The 17,533-nt window shown below is 36.8% G+C and overlaps 1 protein-coding gene across 1 annotated transcript in view; it reads right to left on the reverse strand.

Annotated features, from left to right (window-relative positions):
• Nucleotides 1–17,533, reverse strand: part of ECT2 (epithelial cell transforming 2) — a gene marked incomplete at its 5' end in the record, with an annotated part of 79,774 nt that overhangs the window by 24,695 nt on the left and 37,546 nt on the right. Inside the window, 6 exons of the mRNA XM_080652317.1 lie at nucleotides 1,566–1,647; nucleotides 5,619–5,715; nucleotides 6,371–6,481; nucleotides 8,840–8,908; nucleotides 9,832–9,951; nucleotides 15,137–15,273. Coding sequence (XP_080508443.1) covers nucleotides 1,566–1,647; nucleotides 5,619–5,715; nucleotides 6,371–6,481; nucleotides 8,840–8,908; nucleotides 9,832–9,951; nucleotides 15,137–15,273 — 616 coding nt within the window. The remainder of the gene's footprint in view (nucleotides 1–1,565; nucleotides 1,648–5,618; nucleotides 5,716–6,370; nucleotides 6,482–8,839; nucleotides 8,909–9,831; nucleotides 9,952–15,136; nucleotides 15,274–17,533) is intronic.

Consider the following 17,533-nt stretch of genomic DNA (forward strand, 5'->3'; position numbering starts at 1 on the left):
TTTGTTAAACCATGAAGTGTTTAAAAAACTATTATCCTGGCTGATAAACATATAAAATATGAATGTAAGCAAAAAACAAAACATGCCTAAAACTATCCATGGCAACAGAAACTCTTAATGTGAGCATTATTTTACCACTGGGCTCTCACTCTTACAGCTAGTAAAGTTCCTTGCTAAGCATGCCTTTACAAGTTTTTTGGTTGTTTTTTTTTAATATGGTTGTTTCTTATTGTTACTTTTATTTTTTGTAGAGAGACAGAGAGAGAAACATCAGCTGGCTCCTGCATGACCCCTACTGAGGATCAAGCCCACAACCCAAGCATGTGCCTTGACTGGGAATCGAACCAGCAACCTCTCAATGCATGGGATGACAACCAACCAACTGAGCAACACTGGCCGGGGTATTTTCAAGTATTTTAAGAAACTACTAGTGGCCCGGTGCACGAAATTCGTGCACATTATAAGGGAATTAATTAGAGGAAATATTTTATATTGCTATTTGCCCTTTCTCTATAATATAAGTGTCAAAGATGAAAGAAAATGAGTAAAATGTATATGAAAATTTCCCTCCTGTCAGAGTCTCGGGCACGCCACGGGACTGAGTCAAGTCCCTGCCTACCCACGCACACCTCAAAATCAAGAGAGACCCAAACCCAGCCAGCCCCACCCCCGTCAAGCCCCGCAGGGCAGGGGGAGCAGCCTCAGGTCCCCCAGCCCAGTGCCAGGCGGGGGGGCAGAGCTTCAGGTCCCCCATCAAGTCCCGTGGGGTGGGGGGCATGGCCTCAGGTCCTCTGGTGCAGCCTCAGGTCCCCCATACCTGGCGCAAGAGCGTGAGGGCATGATGACCATTTGCCTATTAGCTCTTTATTATATAGGATTTCAGAGTGAAGCACCTCATGAAATCTCAGAAATATTTTAATTAAATCTATTAAATATGTTGATATGTAAAGTCCAAAGAGTTGAAGTGCTCTCACCCTCCATGAGTCAAAGCAATACCAACATAGTTTTCAGTTCTGATCATAATAGTCAGGAAAGATAATTTCTGATCAGAACTATGTCTACAAGTTTAACAATCAAGGCCCCAAGGCAATTTCATTGAATTTATACTTTTATACATCTCCAACCAACCCCAATAATTTAATTCCTTAAAATTCAAGGTAAGAAGCCAAAAGCCAAATGTAAAGTAAAAAAAGTATTATAAATCTTTTTTATTTCACCAGGTCAAATTTCCAAGTTACGTTTGGGCAATTTATATGAATATGAACACAAAAACAAGCTATGATTAGAGGTATATAAAGAAAATGGCTATTAGTAAATTATAACATTTTCAAATTTGTAAACCATTGTTACATTCCGTACATAATAGTTTAATACCCTAAGAAATGTTTTTAATTAATCAATGTATTCTTATAATACTTTCTCATCATTTTAATGTGTAACTACAGTGTTTGAAAAATAACAACAAGTATTTGTTGTTATTTTTCTCTCCATTTATGATTCTAATTGTTCTATCATTTCCATTCTAAATCCAAGGAACAATAAAAAAATTGAAATAATGCACTTACGTCATTACTTCCTTTAGTGATCCAATAGCTTTTTCTAGAGTGCCTTTGTCAGGATTTTCTTCAGCTGTATGTTTCTTAAGATCTGTAATGATAAAATGTTTTTTCCATGATTAACAAAAATTCAATGGTTTTCCATCTAAGACTTAATTGAAAAACACCATCCATCTTAACAGACATAGACTAATAATTTTTAAAGATAATTTCCAACCTTTACCTTAAGAGCTCTCTTCTTACACATTTGTTAAGGTTCCCACATTTTTTTTCTTATTTACTAAACTTGCAGAATAATATGTGACCCATTATTTCACAGCTATCTCAATTTCCTTCTAGTAAAGTTTGAGAACTGCTAGATTCCTTAAATTCCCTCCATGAATGAAAACACTTGGTTCTCAACAGGCTGAGAAATCATTATATAGCTGTATTTCACACTGGAGTCCATCACAGAGAGCCTTTGGTGTCCTTAGAGCAGGTTTTGTTTAATTTACAGGTTCATGAGATGCCTAAACCTTGATTGTACTTACCCAGGATGCTCATAATGTTCCCTATGCTGTATTCACCTAATGATTCCCTAGTACCACACCCACTTAATCTTTTAAATGGATTGATAGAAGAAAATCTTAGAAATCATGTTCATTTTATTTATTTTTTGAAATCAAGTTCATTTTAGTCATGACACCATTTGATGGATTTCTATAAGTACTAATGGAGATAAGCAAAAAAAAAAATACACTGCTTTGATTGCGCATATATTCACTTTATAATCTATAAAATAGGACAGCTTTCAAAGACTAGGAAATAATTTTATATGCTAGCAATTCTAAACTACATTAGATAAATGTAAAGAGAACAAAAATTATCCATTTTTTTTAGTTACTACTATAATTCATGTTAACTAAAATATTTTTTTTTAAAATGATTAAATAGCCAAAAAATCAACTTCCTTGTCAGCTACACATACTACTGTAGTTAAGGTTTGAAGATCAAAATGCTTTTTCAGACTTATTCCTATTAGTATTTTAGTTTTCATACTTAAATTTTTAAAATAATATAAAAATTGACACTGCCCTAAAAATATTCACTACTTTAAGCTAAATGTAAAGGCATATACATATGCTTGTCTTTTACTACAAGCAAAATTTATTCAAAAAATTAACTCTTGAGGGAGAAACCAAGATGGCGGCATAGGTAAACAACACCTGAACTTGCTGCCTTGCACAACAACTTCAAAACTACAACTAAAAGACAAAACGGACATCATCCAGAACCACAGGAAGAATGGCTGAATGGAAATTATACAACTAGAAGGAAAGAGAAAAGCACACTGAGACTCAAAGGAGGTGCAGAAGGCAGAAGTATGGAGGCCTGGACATGGAGAGGGCTGGCAACTGAGTACGCAGCTGGCTTTTTCAAGCCATTGGGAGACACAAGCTCCCGACTGCTCTGAACTCCAGTTCCGGGTGAGACTCTGGGGACCCAGACCCATATGGGGAGAAACTGGACTGTCTGGCAGCAGGTGGAACTCGAGGGTGGCTTTCTCTCAGAGGTGCTTGCAGCAATTACCAAGGGACACTGAGACCCGGGAGCATCTTATGGCAGGGCTGTTGGGAAGCCATTGTTGTTTGCTCTGACTTGAGACTCCGCCCCATCCAAGCTGTGCGCAGAGGCTTTTGCATATGAATGGCCTGGTCCTCTAAAATCGAAACTTACCTATCAAACTGCAGCTGAGTCAGAGAGACCCAGAACATCCAAAAGAAGGCCCAAGGCCCCACAGCAACTTGCATTGCTTCACAGCTGGGCCTCATCTGGGCACCTCCAAACCCCAAACAAAGAAGAGGAATCTGCAGATCTCTCCGTACCTCCTGCTGGGTGGCCTCAGGCAGAGGCTAAATTAACACCTCCTTGGAGATCCAAGAGCCAGTGTACCCAGGGGTCAGAGTAGGACCATTCAGATTACAACTCCTCAGATCCATAAGGGACACACTCAGGAGGCATACTCAGCAAGCACCAAAGCCCCACTGAAGCAAGTCTTGCCTCATGAGGGTGTCTCCAGCACAGAAGTTCTCCCAGCATAGACACAGCTGAATCTCACAGCCAATTGGCCTGGAGGCCAATTCCTCCCAGTGATACCAACAATAATCAAGGCTTAACTACAACAAGACTGTGCACACAACCCACAAAGGGGTGCACCAAGAGTGTCCACCTCAGGTAACTGGGGAGGCTGAGCCACTGGGCCCTATAGGACACCTACCACACAAAGCCACTCTATCAACTCAGGGAAGCAGCCAAAATGTGGAGACAGAGAAACAGGTCACAAATGAAAGAAATGGAGGAAAGCAAACGACTGGATATAGAGTTCAAAACCATGGTTATAAAGTTTTTCAAGAATTTTCTAGAAAAAGCCGATAAATTTAGTGAGACCCTCGAGGATATGAAAAAGGACCAACTAGAAATTAAACATACACTGACTGAAATAAAGAATAATATACAGAGATCCAACAGCAGACTAGAGGATTGCAAGAATCAAGTCAAAGATTTGAAATACAAAGATGCAAAAAACACCCAACCGGAAAAGCAAAAAGAAAAAAGAATCCAAAAATATGAAGATAGTGTAAGGAGCTTCTGGGACAACTTCAAGCATACCAACATCAGAATTATGGGGGTGCCAGAAGAAGAGAGAGAGCAAGATACTGAAAACCTATTTGAAGAAATAATGACCGAAAACTTCCCCCACCTGGTGAAAGAAATAGACTTACAAGTCCAGGAAGCCCACAGAACCCCAAACAAAAGGAATCCAAAGAGGACCACACCAAGACACATCATAATTAAAATGCCAAGAGCAAAAGACAAAGGGAGAATATTAAAAGCAGCAAGAGAAAAACAGTTTCCTACAAGGGAGCACCCATACGACTGTCAGATGATTTCTCAACAGAAACTATGCAGGCCAGACAGGAGTGGCAAGAAATATTCAAAGTGATGAATAGCAAGAACCTACAACCAAGATTACTCTACCCAGCAAAGCTATCATTCAGAATTGAAGGGCAGATAAAGAGCTTCACAGATAAGAAAAAGCTAAAGGAGTTCATCACCACCAAACCAGTATTATATGAAATGCTGAAAGGTATTCTATAAGAAGAGGAAGAAGAAGAAAAAGGTAAAGATAAAAATTATGAACAACAAATACATATCTATCAACAAGTGAATCTAAAAATCAAGTGAATAAAAAATCTGATGAACAGAATAATCTGGTGAATATAATAGAATCAGGGGCATAGAAAGGGAGTGGACTGACAATCCTCGGTGGGAAAGGGGTGTGGGGGGTGCGGGAAGAGACTGGACAAAAATCATACACGTATGGATGAGGACAGTGGGGCGGGGGGGTAAGGGCATGGGGGGTGGGTGGGAACCGGGTGCAGGGGAGCTATTTGGCGGGGGGGGGGGGGGTGTGTGGAGAGGAACAACTGTAATAATCTGAACAATAAAGATTTTGAAAAAAATAAATAAAGCTATCTCTCCAAAACAGTTAAAAAAAAAAAATTAACTCTCCGCTATAAAACTCCCTTCTATTGATATCCATAGTTTACTTTCCAAAATAAATGAGTATTTCAAGTGTTCTGCACAATCTAAGAAAAAATTGAGCATAAGACCAAATATACAAAATTTTACTAAAACTCAGAAGAGAACCAAATAATTGAAGACATAAAAATCATCTCTTGCCTTGGTATTTCTGTGGGTGAGTGTTATGTTTACATGAATGTAAATTGATTTTGCATTAATGACACACCAAGAAATTTAAGGAGACTTTTAGTGGAAAGATAAAAAGTACAATACTGGTCAATATAATTGATATCAGAACAAATAAAGCATTCTAAACCAGACTGAATTTTTGTAGCACCAATGATTAAGATTATCCATAAAGATATTTTCTATGTAAAAGATATAAACTTTAATGCTAAAATCTAAGAAAATTTGAAAACAAAAAGAGTTTCAAATTTTTTAGAACAAAACAATTGTATAAAAACATCCAAGTGGTCTAAAAAACGATCAGACAAGTACCATTTAAAAGTAACGCAACACTAGGTAACCTCTGTACTGGTCGGATGAGAAGTTCAACAAGGCTTTGCCGTCCACATTCTGGTTTAGCTTGGTTGATCTGAAAAGAATTAATTTATTCAACAATTTTTAAAAATTGTTTTTGCAAACATTAGTCACCCTACATTTATCAATTACACCTCTTCATTAGTGCCCTGACAACTAACAGGAAAGCTGGGGTGGCAATGTTCTCTGGCAGATTACTGTGGTTGAAATGACCTCCTGGCCAGCCAAGGGTTAATTAACATCTTAACCAGAAAGTGAGTTACTCTACACACTACTATATATTCCTTCTTAAACTAGTCTTAAATCTACATGATATGTAAGAAAAAAACTTTTAAAATATTGTGTTGATTAGATAAACAAAATAAGGCAATGGTAAAGGGGGGTGAGGGGTGGTGGAGAGAGAATCATTAAAGGCAAGACAGAATTCCCCTAGAAATATTTTAGGTGTTTGAGGACTAAAACATGTATAACTTAAAAAAAAAAAACACACCATAAACAAGATTCTCATTTACTTAGCTGCCTCTTAGACCCTGCTACCTAGTATGTCGAATCTTCAGAATCTAAACATCACTGCTACTATCAGAAGGCACAGCTAAAGTTAACAGGTAACATTAAGATGTTCTTACATGAATTCATTTTTACTAAAAGCATAATTTTAATGAATTCCTTCAGAAATTATTCTCAGATTTTTATTTGAAAGACTACATTACCTTCAGAAAAGCATGAAATCTTGGTTTCTGTTTTTCACATTTAATAATTGTTTCCTTGCTCATTTCAAAGAAGTTAACAAAGGGAGGGTAGGTTTTTACCAAATCTTTTGACTAGAAATAAGAAAGAAAAAAAAACACACATTAAGTTGTAATACCTTTCACCTTTAGGCAATAAAACTTGAAGTCGAATGATCAATAGTCACAATCTGACATAGAGTGCAAAAGTGTGTAAGTTTCTTCTCATGTTAAATACAAAAATTTATAAGTGAGTAAACTGCTAAACAAAATGCATCAATTGGTACGCACAGCCTGAAAAGTAAACACCATAAAGAAACAAAAGTATATTAAAACTTGTTGTACTGATATAAACTTAAGTTTAAAACCTATAAATTTAATTCACGACAAAGGAGCCAAGAACACACAATGGAGAAAGGAGTCTCTACAATAAATGGTGCTGGGAAAACTTGACAGCCACATGGCAAAAGAATGAAACTAGATCACTTTCTTACACCATAAACAAAAATTAATTCAAAATGTAAGACCTGCAACTATAAAATTCCTAGAAGAAAACATAGGAGGTTAAACTCCTTGACAGGGGTCTTAGCAATGTTTTTGAGGCAAGGGAAACAAAAGCAAAGATAAACAAATGGGACTATATCACACTAAAAGGCTTCTGCACAGTGAAGGGAAACATCATCAAAATGAAAAGGCAACTTACTGAATGGAAGATATTTGCCAATCATATATCCAATAAGGGATTAATATCCAAAACACATAAAAAGACATACAATCAACATCAAAAAAACAACCTGATTTTAAAAAAGGGAGAGGGGGCCACAGGAGAATCTGAATACACATTTTCCCAAAGAAAACATACAAAGGCCAACAGGCACATGGAAAGATGTTTAACATCACTAAATATTATGAAGGTGCAAGTCAAAGCTATAATGAGAGATCACCTCATACCTGTTAGAATAACTATTATCAAAAAGATAAGAAATAACAAGTGTTGGAGAGGATGTAAAGAAAAGGGAACTCTGTACACTATCTGTGGGATTAAGTGGTGCAGCCGCCATAAAAACCAGCATGAAGATTTTATTTACAATAATGAAGATGTGGAAACAACCTGTGTCTATCAATGGATGAATAGATAAAGATGTGTGTGTGTGTGTGTGTGTGTGTGTGTGTGTGTGTGTGTATACTCCCAAAAAATGTATACATACACTTTGAATAATTATAAAGGCAGTGTTGATTAAAATACATTTCATTTTCAAAATTCAGCTATCAGCTGTTAAAATGTGAGACACCCTCTATATATAGTGGAATATTATTCAGCCATTAAAAATGAAATCATACCATTTGTAATAACATAGATGAAACTTGAGGATACAATGCTAAGTGAAATAAGTCAGAATGATAAAGACAAATAACATTTGATTTCACTCATATGTGTAATCTTTTTAAAAAAAGAGAGAAACGAACAAACAAAACAAAACCATACATACAGGGAACAGATCAGTAGTTATCAAAGTGGAAGGGAGTTCAGGGGTGAGTAAAAGAGGGGGAAGGGATTAATTTCATGGTGACAGATAATAACTAGACTTTTGGTCGTCACTCTGTAAGTGTATACAAATGCTAAATTATGTTGTAGACCTGAAACTTATATAATAAAAAAAGTCTGTAAGTTCAGAATATAGTAATTAGAATTGATCTATGCAGAACCTAAGAACATGCTATTATTTATTTAAGGATCCAAACCATCATAAAAAGATTAACTATATTAGCCAAAAATGCAAACAAGAAAAGAAAAAATGTCTTGGCTAATTGAGGAGACTAAAAGGTATCAAAAGGTATGTGAGAATAATTTGCATATTTGGAATTCTCAAGCAAGCACACACACACACACACACACACAAAAAAAAAATCTGAGTGACAACATGGTAAGAATGGAAGTTAGAAGCCCTCAGAAAACAAAAATAAATGTGCCAGAACCCAAGGCACTGAAACTTACAATTATATTCAAAAAGACTAAAAAAAATGTATAAATCCTATTCGTATCATCTCATTCAAAATGAATTTACTTTATTTGAAAAAACTTAAGTTATGTTGTTCTTCTCCTAAAAAGTAGTAGTCTATTAGAAGCTTTTATGCAGAGCAGACTAAATGACAGCAAGTAATATCAACTAAGGAAAAATAAAAATGAAAACTCAAAGAAAATTTCAGAAAAAACATTAATCTATGGCCATTTGTGAAGGGCAAATAACTTGATCTATAATAAAATAATTATAGCACAGTACTACAGTGTTCCTAATGATGACCTTGAGCTAAAAAGAGTGTTAAGTTTTATATTTAACAAACACAATGATGTCAAAGTTTTAAAAGCTCTCACATTTAAGCAGGTAACTTTCATTTCCTGCCAATTCTTTATATTTAATCTGGAAATTTTAAAAAAAGAAATAAGATACTTACATATTTAAGAAAGATGTCACCAATGCTTTTGCTTTCATCCCAATTAACAATAAGGTCTTCAAGATCATCCTGGAAAAAAAACAAAACAAAAATTAAGACATTTAAAATTGCCCTTGACAATCTCTTAAGTATCTTTTAACATTTTCAAGATAGTCATTTTGAAAAAAAAAAATAACAGTCATTTTGAAGGTACTTTACACAGTATGTCCCTTTATATCTAGAAATAACTGAAATATCCAAGGATTTTGATAAAATATAAAATAGAAGTATTTGATAAATTGCATTTTATTAACTTATAGATCTTTTATATTTTTATTTGTAATGTACAATAATATCAAAAGTTAATATATTTGCTTGAAACATTTTATAATTCAGATTAATCTTTTTCCTGCAAAATGGGATAAACATTAATATGAGTAATTTTGAGAAAACTGATAAATTTAATTCAAGAACCACTCAGAAAAAATAAGAAATAAACCTAAACTACTTTTAAGAGCTCAGCTAACCCTCCCCAAATTTACTTTACTATGATTGATTGGTACCTGGAAATCACAGATCCTTCATTTAAAATAAAAAAATCATTAAAAAAGAAAATAGGATTGTCTTATATGATTTTAGCATTTATCTAACTATAGAAAATTGAATGAAATAAACCCTAAGTCCCTTCCAGTTTCACAGTTTTCAAACAAACTGAAGCAAAACAAAAACATAGAGCAGAGGAACAGTAGAAAAATAACACCAGCAATTATATTTCTCTATAGAAGACTTTGTGATGCCTTAATTCCTTATTTTCAGAATTAATTCAAATTTTAAAAAAACACAAGCAAACAACAAACAGTAACAATGCATTACAGCAAAGAATAAATCATCTGAAGGAATAAATGAAAATTTTTAGATATAAAATTTATTTAGCTCATCAGAAGTACCTGAAAAATCATAATAAATATATACATAAAAAATAATTACTACGAGCCTAACATATACAAATTTACCTTTATCTTAGTGTGCACATCAAAAATATCTGGGATACTACCAAAAATAGTCTTAATCTCTTCTGGTGCAAGGATAGGCCCACCACGTTGTCCTTCTTCTTCCAAAGGTACCTGAAATAACTAAAAGGTAAAAAAAAAAATTAGTTTCAGTAGACTGTGGGGAGGAGAAAGGGAGTGAAACTAACACATAGAGATAAAGGGGAGATGAAAAGTTGATAAAAAAGAAAAAAGATTTAAAAATACTTCTCTAAATTTGAGGCCTTTTTTCTAACATTTTCTATTCTACTTTATCCTATTTATTTATACACTAAAGGCCCAGTGCATGGATTTGTGCACCAATTGGGTCCCTGGGCCTGGCCTGCGGGGATCGGTGGACCTCCGCACCGCCGCAGCCTGGCCTTACCCACCAACTGACCAATCCCGCACAGCATGAAGTAGTGCACAAAGCGGCAGCAGGCAGGGAGGAGCTGGAGCCCGGGCCCAGGCCAGACACCATACCGCTCCTACTCATCCTGGCCCTGCTGCGCCTGCCGCTGCCGCTCAGTAGGCTTGCTGCCAATCTGCAGGGTCTCCACGCGCCCGTCCTTGGGCGATACCGGCGCGCCCAGGACTGCGCAGCTGCCACTTATCATCGCAGCCTCGCTCCTCTTGTGGCGGCCTGCTGGCGCCCAGTCAGTATGGATGCCAGTCTCGATCTCCGTCCAGATAGGGAAGGGGCACGCAGGGAGAGTGTCCGTGGAGAGGTCCAAGCCACCACCGCAGCTGCGCTTGCCGGCCATGAGCTCGGCATCTGGTGCCCACAGGTCAGCTAAGCAGTGCTCCCGCTGTGGGAGTGCACTGATCACCAGGGGGCAGCACCTGCATTCAGTGTCTGACCCCTGGTGGTCAGTGCGCATCATAGCAACCGATCGACCAGTCATTCGGTCGCTTAGGCTTTTATATAGACTAGAGGCCCGGTGCACGAAATTCGTGCATAGGGGTGTGTGCACCCACTCCAATCTGGGACCCCTCAAGGGATGTCCGACATCCCTCTCAGAATTCAGGACTGCTGGCTCCCAACTGCTCGCCTGCCTGCCTACCTGATTGCTCCTAACCACTTCTGCCTGCCAGCCTGATCACCCCTAACCACTCCCCTGCCAGAATGATTGATGCTTAACTGCTCCCCTGCTAGCCTGATTGCCCCTAACTGCCCTCCCCTGCAGGCCTGGTCACGCCTAACTGCCCTCCCATGCAGGCCTGGTCCCCCTCAACTGCTCTCCCCTGCAGGCCTGGGAACCCCCAACTGCCCTTCCCTGCAGGCCCAAGTCGCTCCCAACTTCCCTCCTCTGCCGGCCTGGTCACCCCTAACTGCCCTCCCCTGCAGGCTTGATTGCCCCCAACTACCCTCCTTTGCAGGTCTGGTCCCTCCCAACTGCCCTCTCCTGCTGGCCTGATTGCCCACAACTGCCCTCCCCTGCAGACCTGGTCCCTCCCAACTGCGCTCCCCTGCTGGCCATCTTGTGGCGGCTATCTTGTGTCCACATGGGGGTAGCCATCTTGTGTGCTGGAGTGATGGTCAATTTGTATATTACTCTTTTATTAGATAGGATAGAGGCCTGGTGCATGGGTGGGGACCACCTGGTTTGCCCTGAAGGGTGTCCCCTATCAGGGTGGGGGTTCCCTTGGAGCGTGGGGCGGCCTGGCGAGGGACCTGTGGTGGTTTGCAGGTCGGCCATGCCCCCCGGCGACCCAAGTGGAGACCCTGGTATCTGGGATTTATTTATCTTCTATAATTGAGACTTTTTAGCCTTGAGTGGAGCCAAGCCTCCTGCTTGCTCCATGGCCGCAGCCATTTTTGTTGGGATTTATTTATCTTCTATAATTGAAACTTTGTAGCCTTGAGTGGAGACCAAGGCAAGCCAGGGCTGTGGAAACTTGGCTTCCTCCATCGCCAGGGGCAACTCAAGCCTCCTGCTCTCTCCAGCTCCGTGGCTGTCGCCATTTTTGTTGGGATTTATTTATCTTCTATAATTGAAACTTTGTAGCCTTGAGTGGAGGCCTGGGCCGGCCAGGGTGTGCGGAAAGCTTGGCTTCCTCCATTGCCGGGGAAACCCAAGCCTCCTGCTCGCTCCATGGCCGCAGCCATCTTGGTTGGGTTAATTGGCATACTCGCTCCTGACTGGCTGGTGGGCGTGGCTTATGGGTGTAGCTTAGTGATGGTTAATTTGCATATTGCTCTTTCATTAGATAGGCTAGTTATAACTTGTTTTTTTTCCTAAACATATGTGATAGAACTAAGGGAAATAAGCACAAAATTTGAGATGATGATTATCCCTAACAAAGGGAAAGAAACACAATAAAGGTTTCAAACATATTTGTAATCATTTATAAATATTCCTTTATCTAATCAACATTTAATTTAAAATCCTTAACAAAAATATTCAAACAAGCCGAAACCGGTTTGGCTCAGTGGATAGAGCGTCGGCCTGCGGACTGAAGGGTCCCGGGTTCGATTCCGGTCAAGGGCATGTACCTTGGTTGTGGGCACATCCCCGGTGGGATGTGTGCAGGAGGCAGCTGATCGATGTTTCTCTCTCATCGATGTTTCTAACTCTCTATCCCTCTCCCTTCCTCTCTGTAAAATATCCATAAAATATATTTAAAAAAAAAAAAAATCTCTCAATAGTCTTAAGATATGTTAAACCATTCTAAAACCTTTCTGGGTTTGTTTTAAGCCCCATATAAAATTAGAGAGGCAAAAAACTATTGATTCTACCTTTCCAATATTTCTTAAATTTATCCTCATTTCATTTTCACTGATACTATCCTAAGAAGTCCAGGTCCTCAAAATCTAACCAAGACTACTGAAATAACCTCAACATTGGTCTCCTTGACTCCACAAATTGTCCTCTTTAAAATCTCCTTCAAACTGAACCAAGTTATCTTTCTAAAATGCTAGTCAGATGTATCTTCCCATTCCACAGCTTCCAGATGACACAGCACACTATAGAAAGGCCTTCCTAGTTATGGCACAGGCAGCTTATCTCAACTCACACTGTATCCAAACCCTATCTTCACCCTCGTTCCCTTCACACTACCCTAAACTCTAATCCCCCTAGACCAGTGGTCGGCAAACTCATTAGTCAACAGAGCCAAATATCAAAAGTACAACGATTGAAATTTCTTTTGAGAGCCAAATTTTTTAAACTTAAACTTCTTCTAACGCCACTTCTTCAAAACAGACTAGCCCAGGCCATGGTATTTTGTGGAAGAGCCACACTCAAGGGGACAAAGAGCCGCATGTGGCTCACGAGCCACAGTTTGCCAACCCACTGCCCTAGACTATTCTCAATACCTTGAATATACATCTTTAATCACCTGTATTATTTGCAAAATCTCAAATACACTGCCCACCGATATTCTTTGCATATCCCAATCAGACTCATACTTTAAAATCCAACTCAATTTTTTTTCTTAACATGCTTTTTTCAATGTTCAACCTATCATAAATTCCCACCCAACACTTTCCTAAGCTCGAAGAGGAGTAAAACAAACCTTGAAAATCTCCAAATTATCTTAAATAAACCTCCCCCATGATGCGTATAACCTTCTGCTTGATAATACAATTTGCTATGTATATTCTATTTCCTCCCCTTTCAGTCTAACGCCTTTAAAATAAAAATGCTCTTAACTCTTGGCACAATATTAACTTATATTTTTTATTATTAATTTTTATAATATTCTGGAATAGTTGTGTTATTCTACATTCTATTATAATATATTCTGGATATTTAATTTGGAGGCTATGTTAAAATTTACTCCAAATTCAATATCATAAAACAAAAAAGAATACATCAGTCCTAAAATACAGCTTCAAGAAAACACTATCATGAATTTAGACCTTAATCTTTTTCTTTAATATGTTTTTATTGATTTTAGAGAGATAAAAGGAAAGGGAGAGAACATCAATGTGAGAAACACTGATCGGCTGCCTCCTACATGCCTCCTACTGGGAACTGAGCATGCAACCCCGGCATGTGCCCTGACCTGGAATCAAACTTGTGACCTTTTGTTGCATGGGACAAAGTTCATCCAACTGAGCTACACAGGCCAGGGATAGACCATAATCTCTTAAGTAAAAGATTAGGTGAGTTTATACTAAGCATAGTGATATGAAATTTTGTATGTAGTTTAATAATTTCAAGGGCTTTTTAAAGAGGAGTTCTGGAAAATGTAATTGATATGCAAATTAGAATTCTGAAACTCCAGTGCATTTACCATGGCTTGAAAGAATTTACATTTCTAGTTAATAAATGCTACCACAGTACATGAAAAGTGTATGCCAAAAGGATATTCTGCTATTCAACTACATTTTGGCTGACTATAAAAACTTAAACCAGCAAGTCATCCAGGATGATATTTCCCTTGAGGAAGAGAAAAGATGACTTAAAACAAGTAAAGTTTAATACAGCTGAGGCCTCATGAAACCTTGACTACTACTAAACAAATTAACTGTGAAAGGTAATCTCTCCATTACTACCAAGACATTTCCATTTTTTATCCATTTCTTATCACTATCATTTTTCTATTCAAAAATAAGTTTGATGGTATTAACTTCATTTTCCTAACTATCTGTCAATACCTAAAACAAATTTATTCCTTCTTTCTACAGATTCCAAAAAGAGTCCTATTATGTCTTCCAGAACCTTGAATTTTGATTTATTCCTTAATACTTTCTTCAATCTCATATTACAAGGATTCATTAGAATTGTTTTTTCTTCAGAAATAACTTCATAGTACATTTTAATAATGGTAAGCAAGGAGTTAACATTTATTTATGACTAACCATTGCAAAGTTTAAGAAAATTTGACATATGAAAGGATTTTTTAAAAAGTACTGACATCCATATTGTTACACTTTATTGTTATGGCTTTTTTCCACATATATACAGCACTACCTAAAGCAATGACTCTAGAAAACACACACTTTCAGAAAAAGTTATCTCCAACTTCCAAATATAAATATAAATGCAGTTATCTTCACAACCTGCAAAGTTCTGAATTAAACTTGGTCCCTCTATGATCATCTAATCAGGATCCTTCTCTCTTTAAAGTCACTGTAAAATATGGTGCTATTTCTGCATGAATAAAAATTACTATTACAGTTATGGCATTTCCCTAAGAGCAGTTTTTGTCACACATTTTCATTTTTAATATCTATGTTCAAATTCTATGCTTATGTAATTTTCTTGTAAGAAATAACATCTCTTAGATTTTTTTATGTAGAAACACTGGAACAGAAATCATTTTGCAACCAAACTCTTACCTGAATAATTGTGGCCAATATATTTACATAATTACTTTCAGTCTGATAGAGTTCTTTTGCAACTTGCCACCTGGCTGACTGCTTTGAAGGAACCGGAGTGGAATTTTTAGAAGACTTAGTACAAGACTTCGGTGTTTCTAAAAGGTAAAAAAGGAGAAATGATTTAAAATGCAGTCCAGATATAAGTATTAAACATTGCATAGATTTAACAGAAAAAGGGAAGCATACTAACTCTTATAAATGCATACTCTTATAAATACACCACCATATAGATTTTCATTACGATAAAATTTCCTCATGAGGCCAGAGAAAAAAATTGTCAAAATTATCAATGACTCCAAATTGACAGACTTTTTGCTAAATAGATGGCCTGTATTTTTAAAAAATGCCAAGGTCATTAAAAACAAAGACTGAGGAACTATACCAGATTAGAAGAGACTAAAGAGATATAACATAACCTATGATCCTGGGATAGATCCTAGACCAGAAAAAAACAACACAAAAAACTTTTCTCTTTTGCTAAAAAGAACATTAATGTAACAACTGATAAAATTGGAAGGTCTGTGGGGTAGATCATAGCATTAAAGTTAACATCCTAATTACAAAATATAAGAAATCTCCCTATATTTTAAGAAATATAAATTTAAGTGTTAGACATAAAGGCACAACATATCTGCAATGTACTCTCAAACATTAAAAATATGTGTGAAGACAGAGAAAGAGAATGAATGAATGAATGAATGAATGAATGTTAAAGCAAACATAGCAGAATATTTCCATTTAGGAAATTTGAGTAGAAAGTATATAGGAATCTTTATACTATATTTGCAGTATTTTTGCAATCTGAAATTATTTCAAAATAAAAAGCTTAAATAATAAAATAAAAAGCAACATAAACATTTAAGTTAAAAAAGGAGGAAAAGGTATGATTACACTCTAGCATATATATATATATATATATATATATATATATATATATATATATATATATATATGCTAAATTCTGGTGTGTTGGAGATATCTAGAAATGTGTGTGTGTGTGTGTGTATATCAAAAGCCTCCCTCAAAAAATACCCAACATCAACTGCAAATTCATTGTTAGTTCAAAGTATCTTAATATAAAACATCTAGTCCAACCCAAAGTGCAGGGAGGATGCATTCATATATTTTATATGTATTTCAAGAAAAATTAAACTTTATAAAAGCTTAAAATACATTTTCTTACTATCAATATGATTAGAATATTTCAACATTATATACAGAATCTCCTAATAGAAAGTATAATGTTCCTCAGCTATGGATGTAGTAGAAATATTCAAAGAATAACAAAGATAGTGTGACTGAATCTTAGAGAGTATCACTGGAAAGCATGGTATCACATGAGGTTTGAGGTAGATGAGGAAGGATTATATAGGAACTTGAAGGTTATGGTAATACAAAGCCACTCAATGACTGTAAGCAGAGTGGCATGATCTAATTCAGCGGTCGCCAACCGGTGGACGGTCCAAAAGGTTGGCAACTGCTGATCTAATTTATATAATTTTAGAGACCACTGTAAAATGCTAATGTAGAAAAACAAAAATGGATATAAAGAGACCACTGCAATTATCTGAGATCTTTTCTACAGAAAAAGTTGATAAAGTATGGCAAAGGAATAGTGTTGAGAGTGGTAGAGGGAATTAAAGTTCTAATTTGATAATGTTAAGTTTAAGATTCGGACAAGGAGGCATGAAGTAGGCAATTGGAGAGGGAAGACAACAAATTTTGGGGTCATCAGCATATAAATGTTGTTAAAGTCATAGATTTAAATGAGATCATTTAGGGAAAATAAAAAAGAAAAGAAACAACATAGGAATAACATTCAACATCCAGAGTTGGAGAGTAAAGCTGGGCAAAGGAAAATGAGAAATGTACATAAGCCGAGATAAAAAAATAATGAGTCCAGAAGTAAGTAGCTGTTCATGTGTCAAATACTGTTGATTGCATAGAAACTGTCATCTCTCTAGCAAGATCCAATGTCACAGTAGGGGGGCTGAAGTTCAACTGGAATGTGTTGAAAAGACAATGAAAAGCAGGAAATAAGACAGTGGATCAAGGTAATTCTTTGAAGAGTACTCATGTGAAAGGGAAGAGAAAAAGAGAATAATAAATAGAGTGCCACGAGATCAAGGGGAGGTTTTGATTGTTATCAAGTCTAGAAAACACAACATTATTAGTATGCTGACTAAAAAATAAAAAATTGATGATCAACAGAGAACTCGTAGCTTTCATGTATCAGTTGGGAACAAAGTAAACTCAGCCTCCTCTGACTTCATTGTACTTGTTTTTCCCATAATACATCTATAATTTTATTTAGCTAGTGCTAAGAATGCTCTTTGAATGGTTCCAACACTTTCT

Source organism: Plecotus auritus (assembly GCF_963455305.1).
Source record: "Plecotus auritus genome assembly, chromosome: 2".
Lineage (NCBI taxonomy): Eukaryota > Metazoa > Chordata > Mammalia > Chiroptera > Vespertilionidae > Plecotus > Plecotus auritus.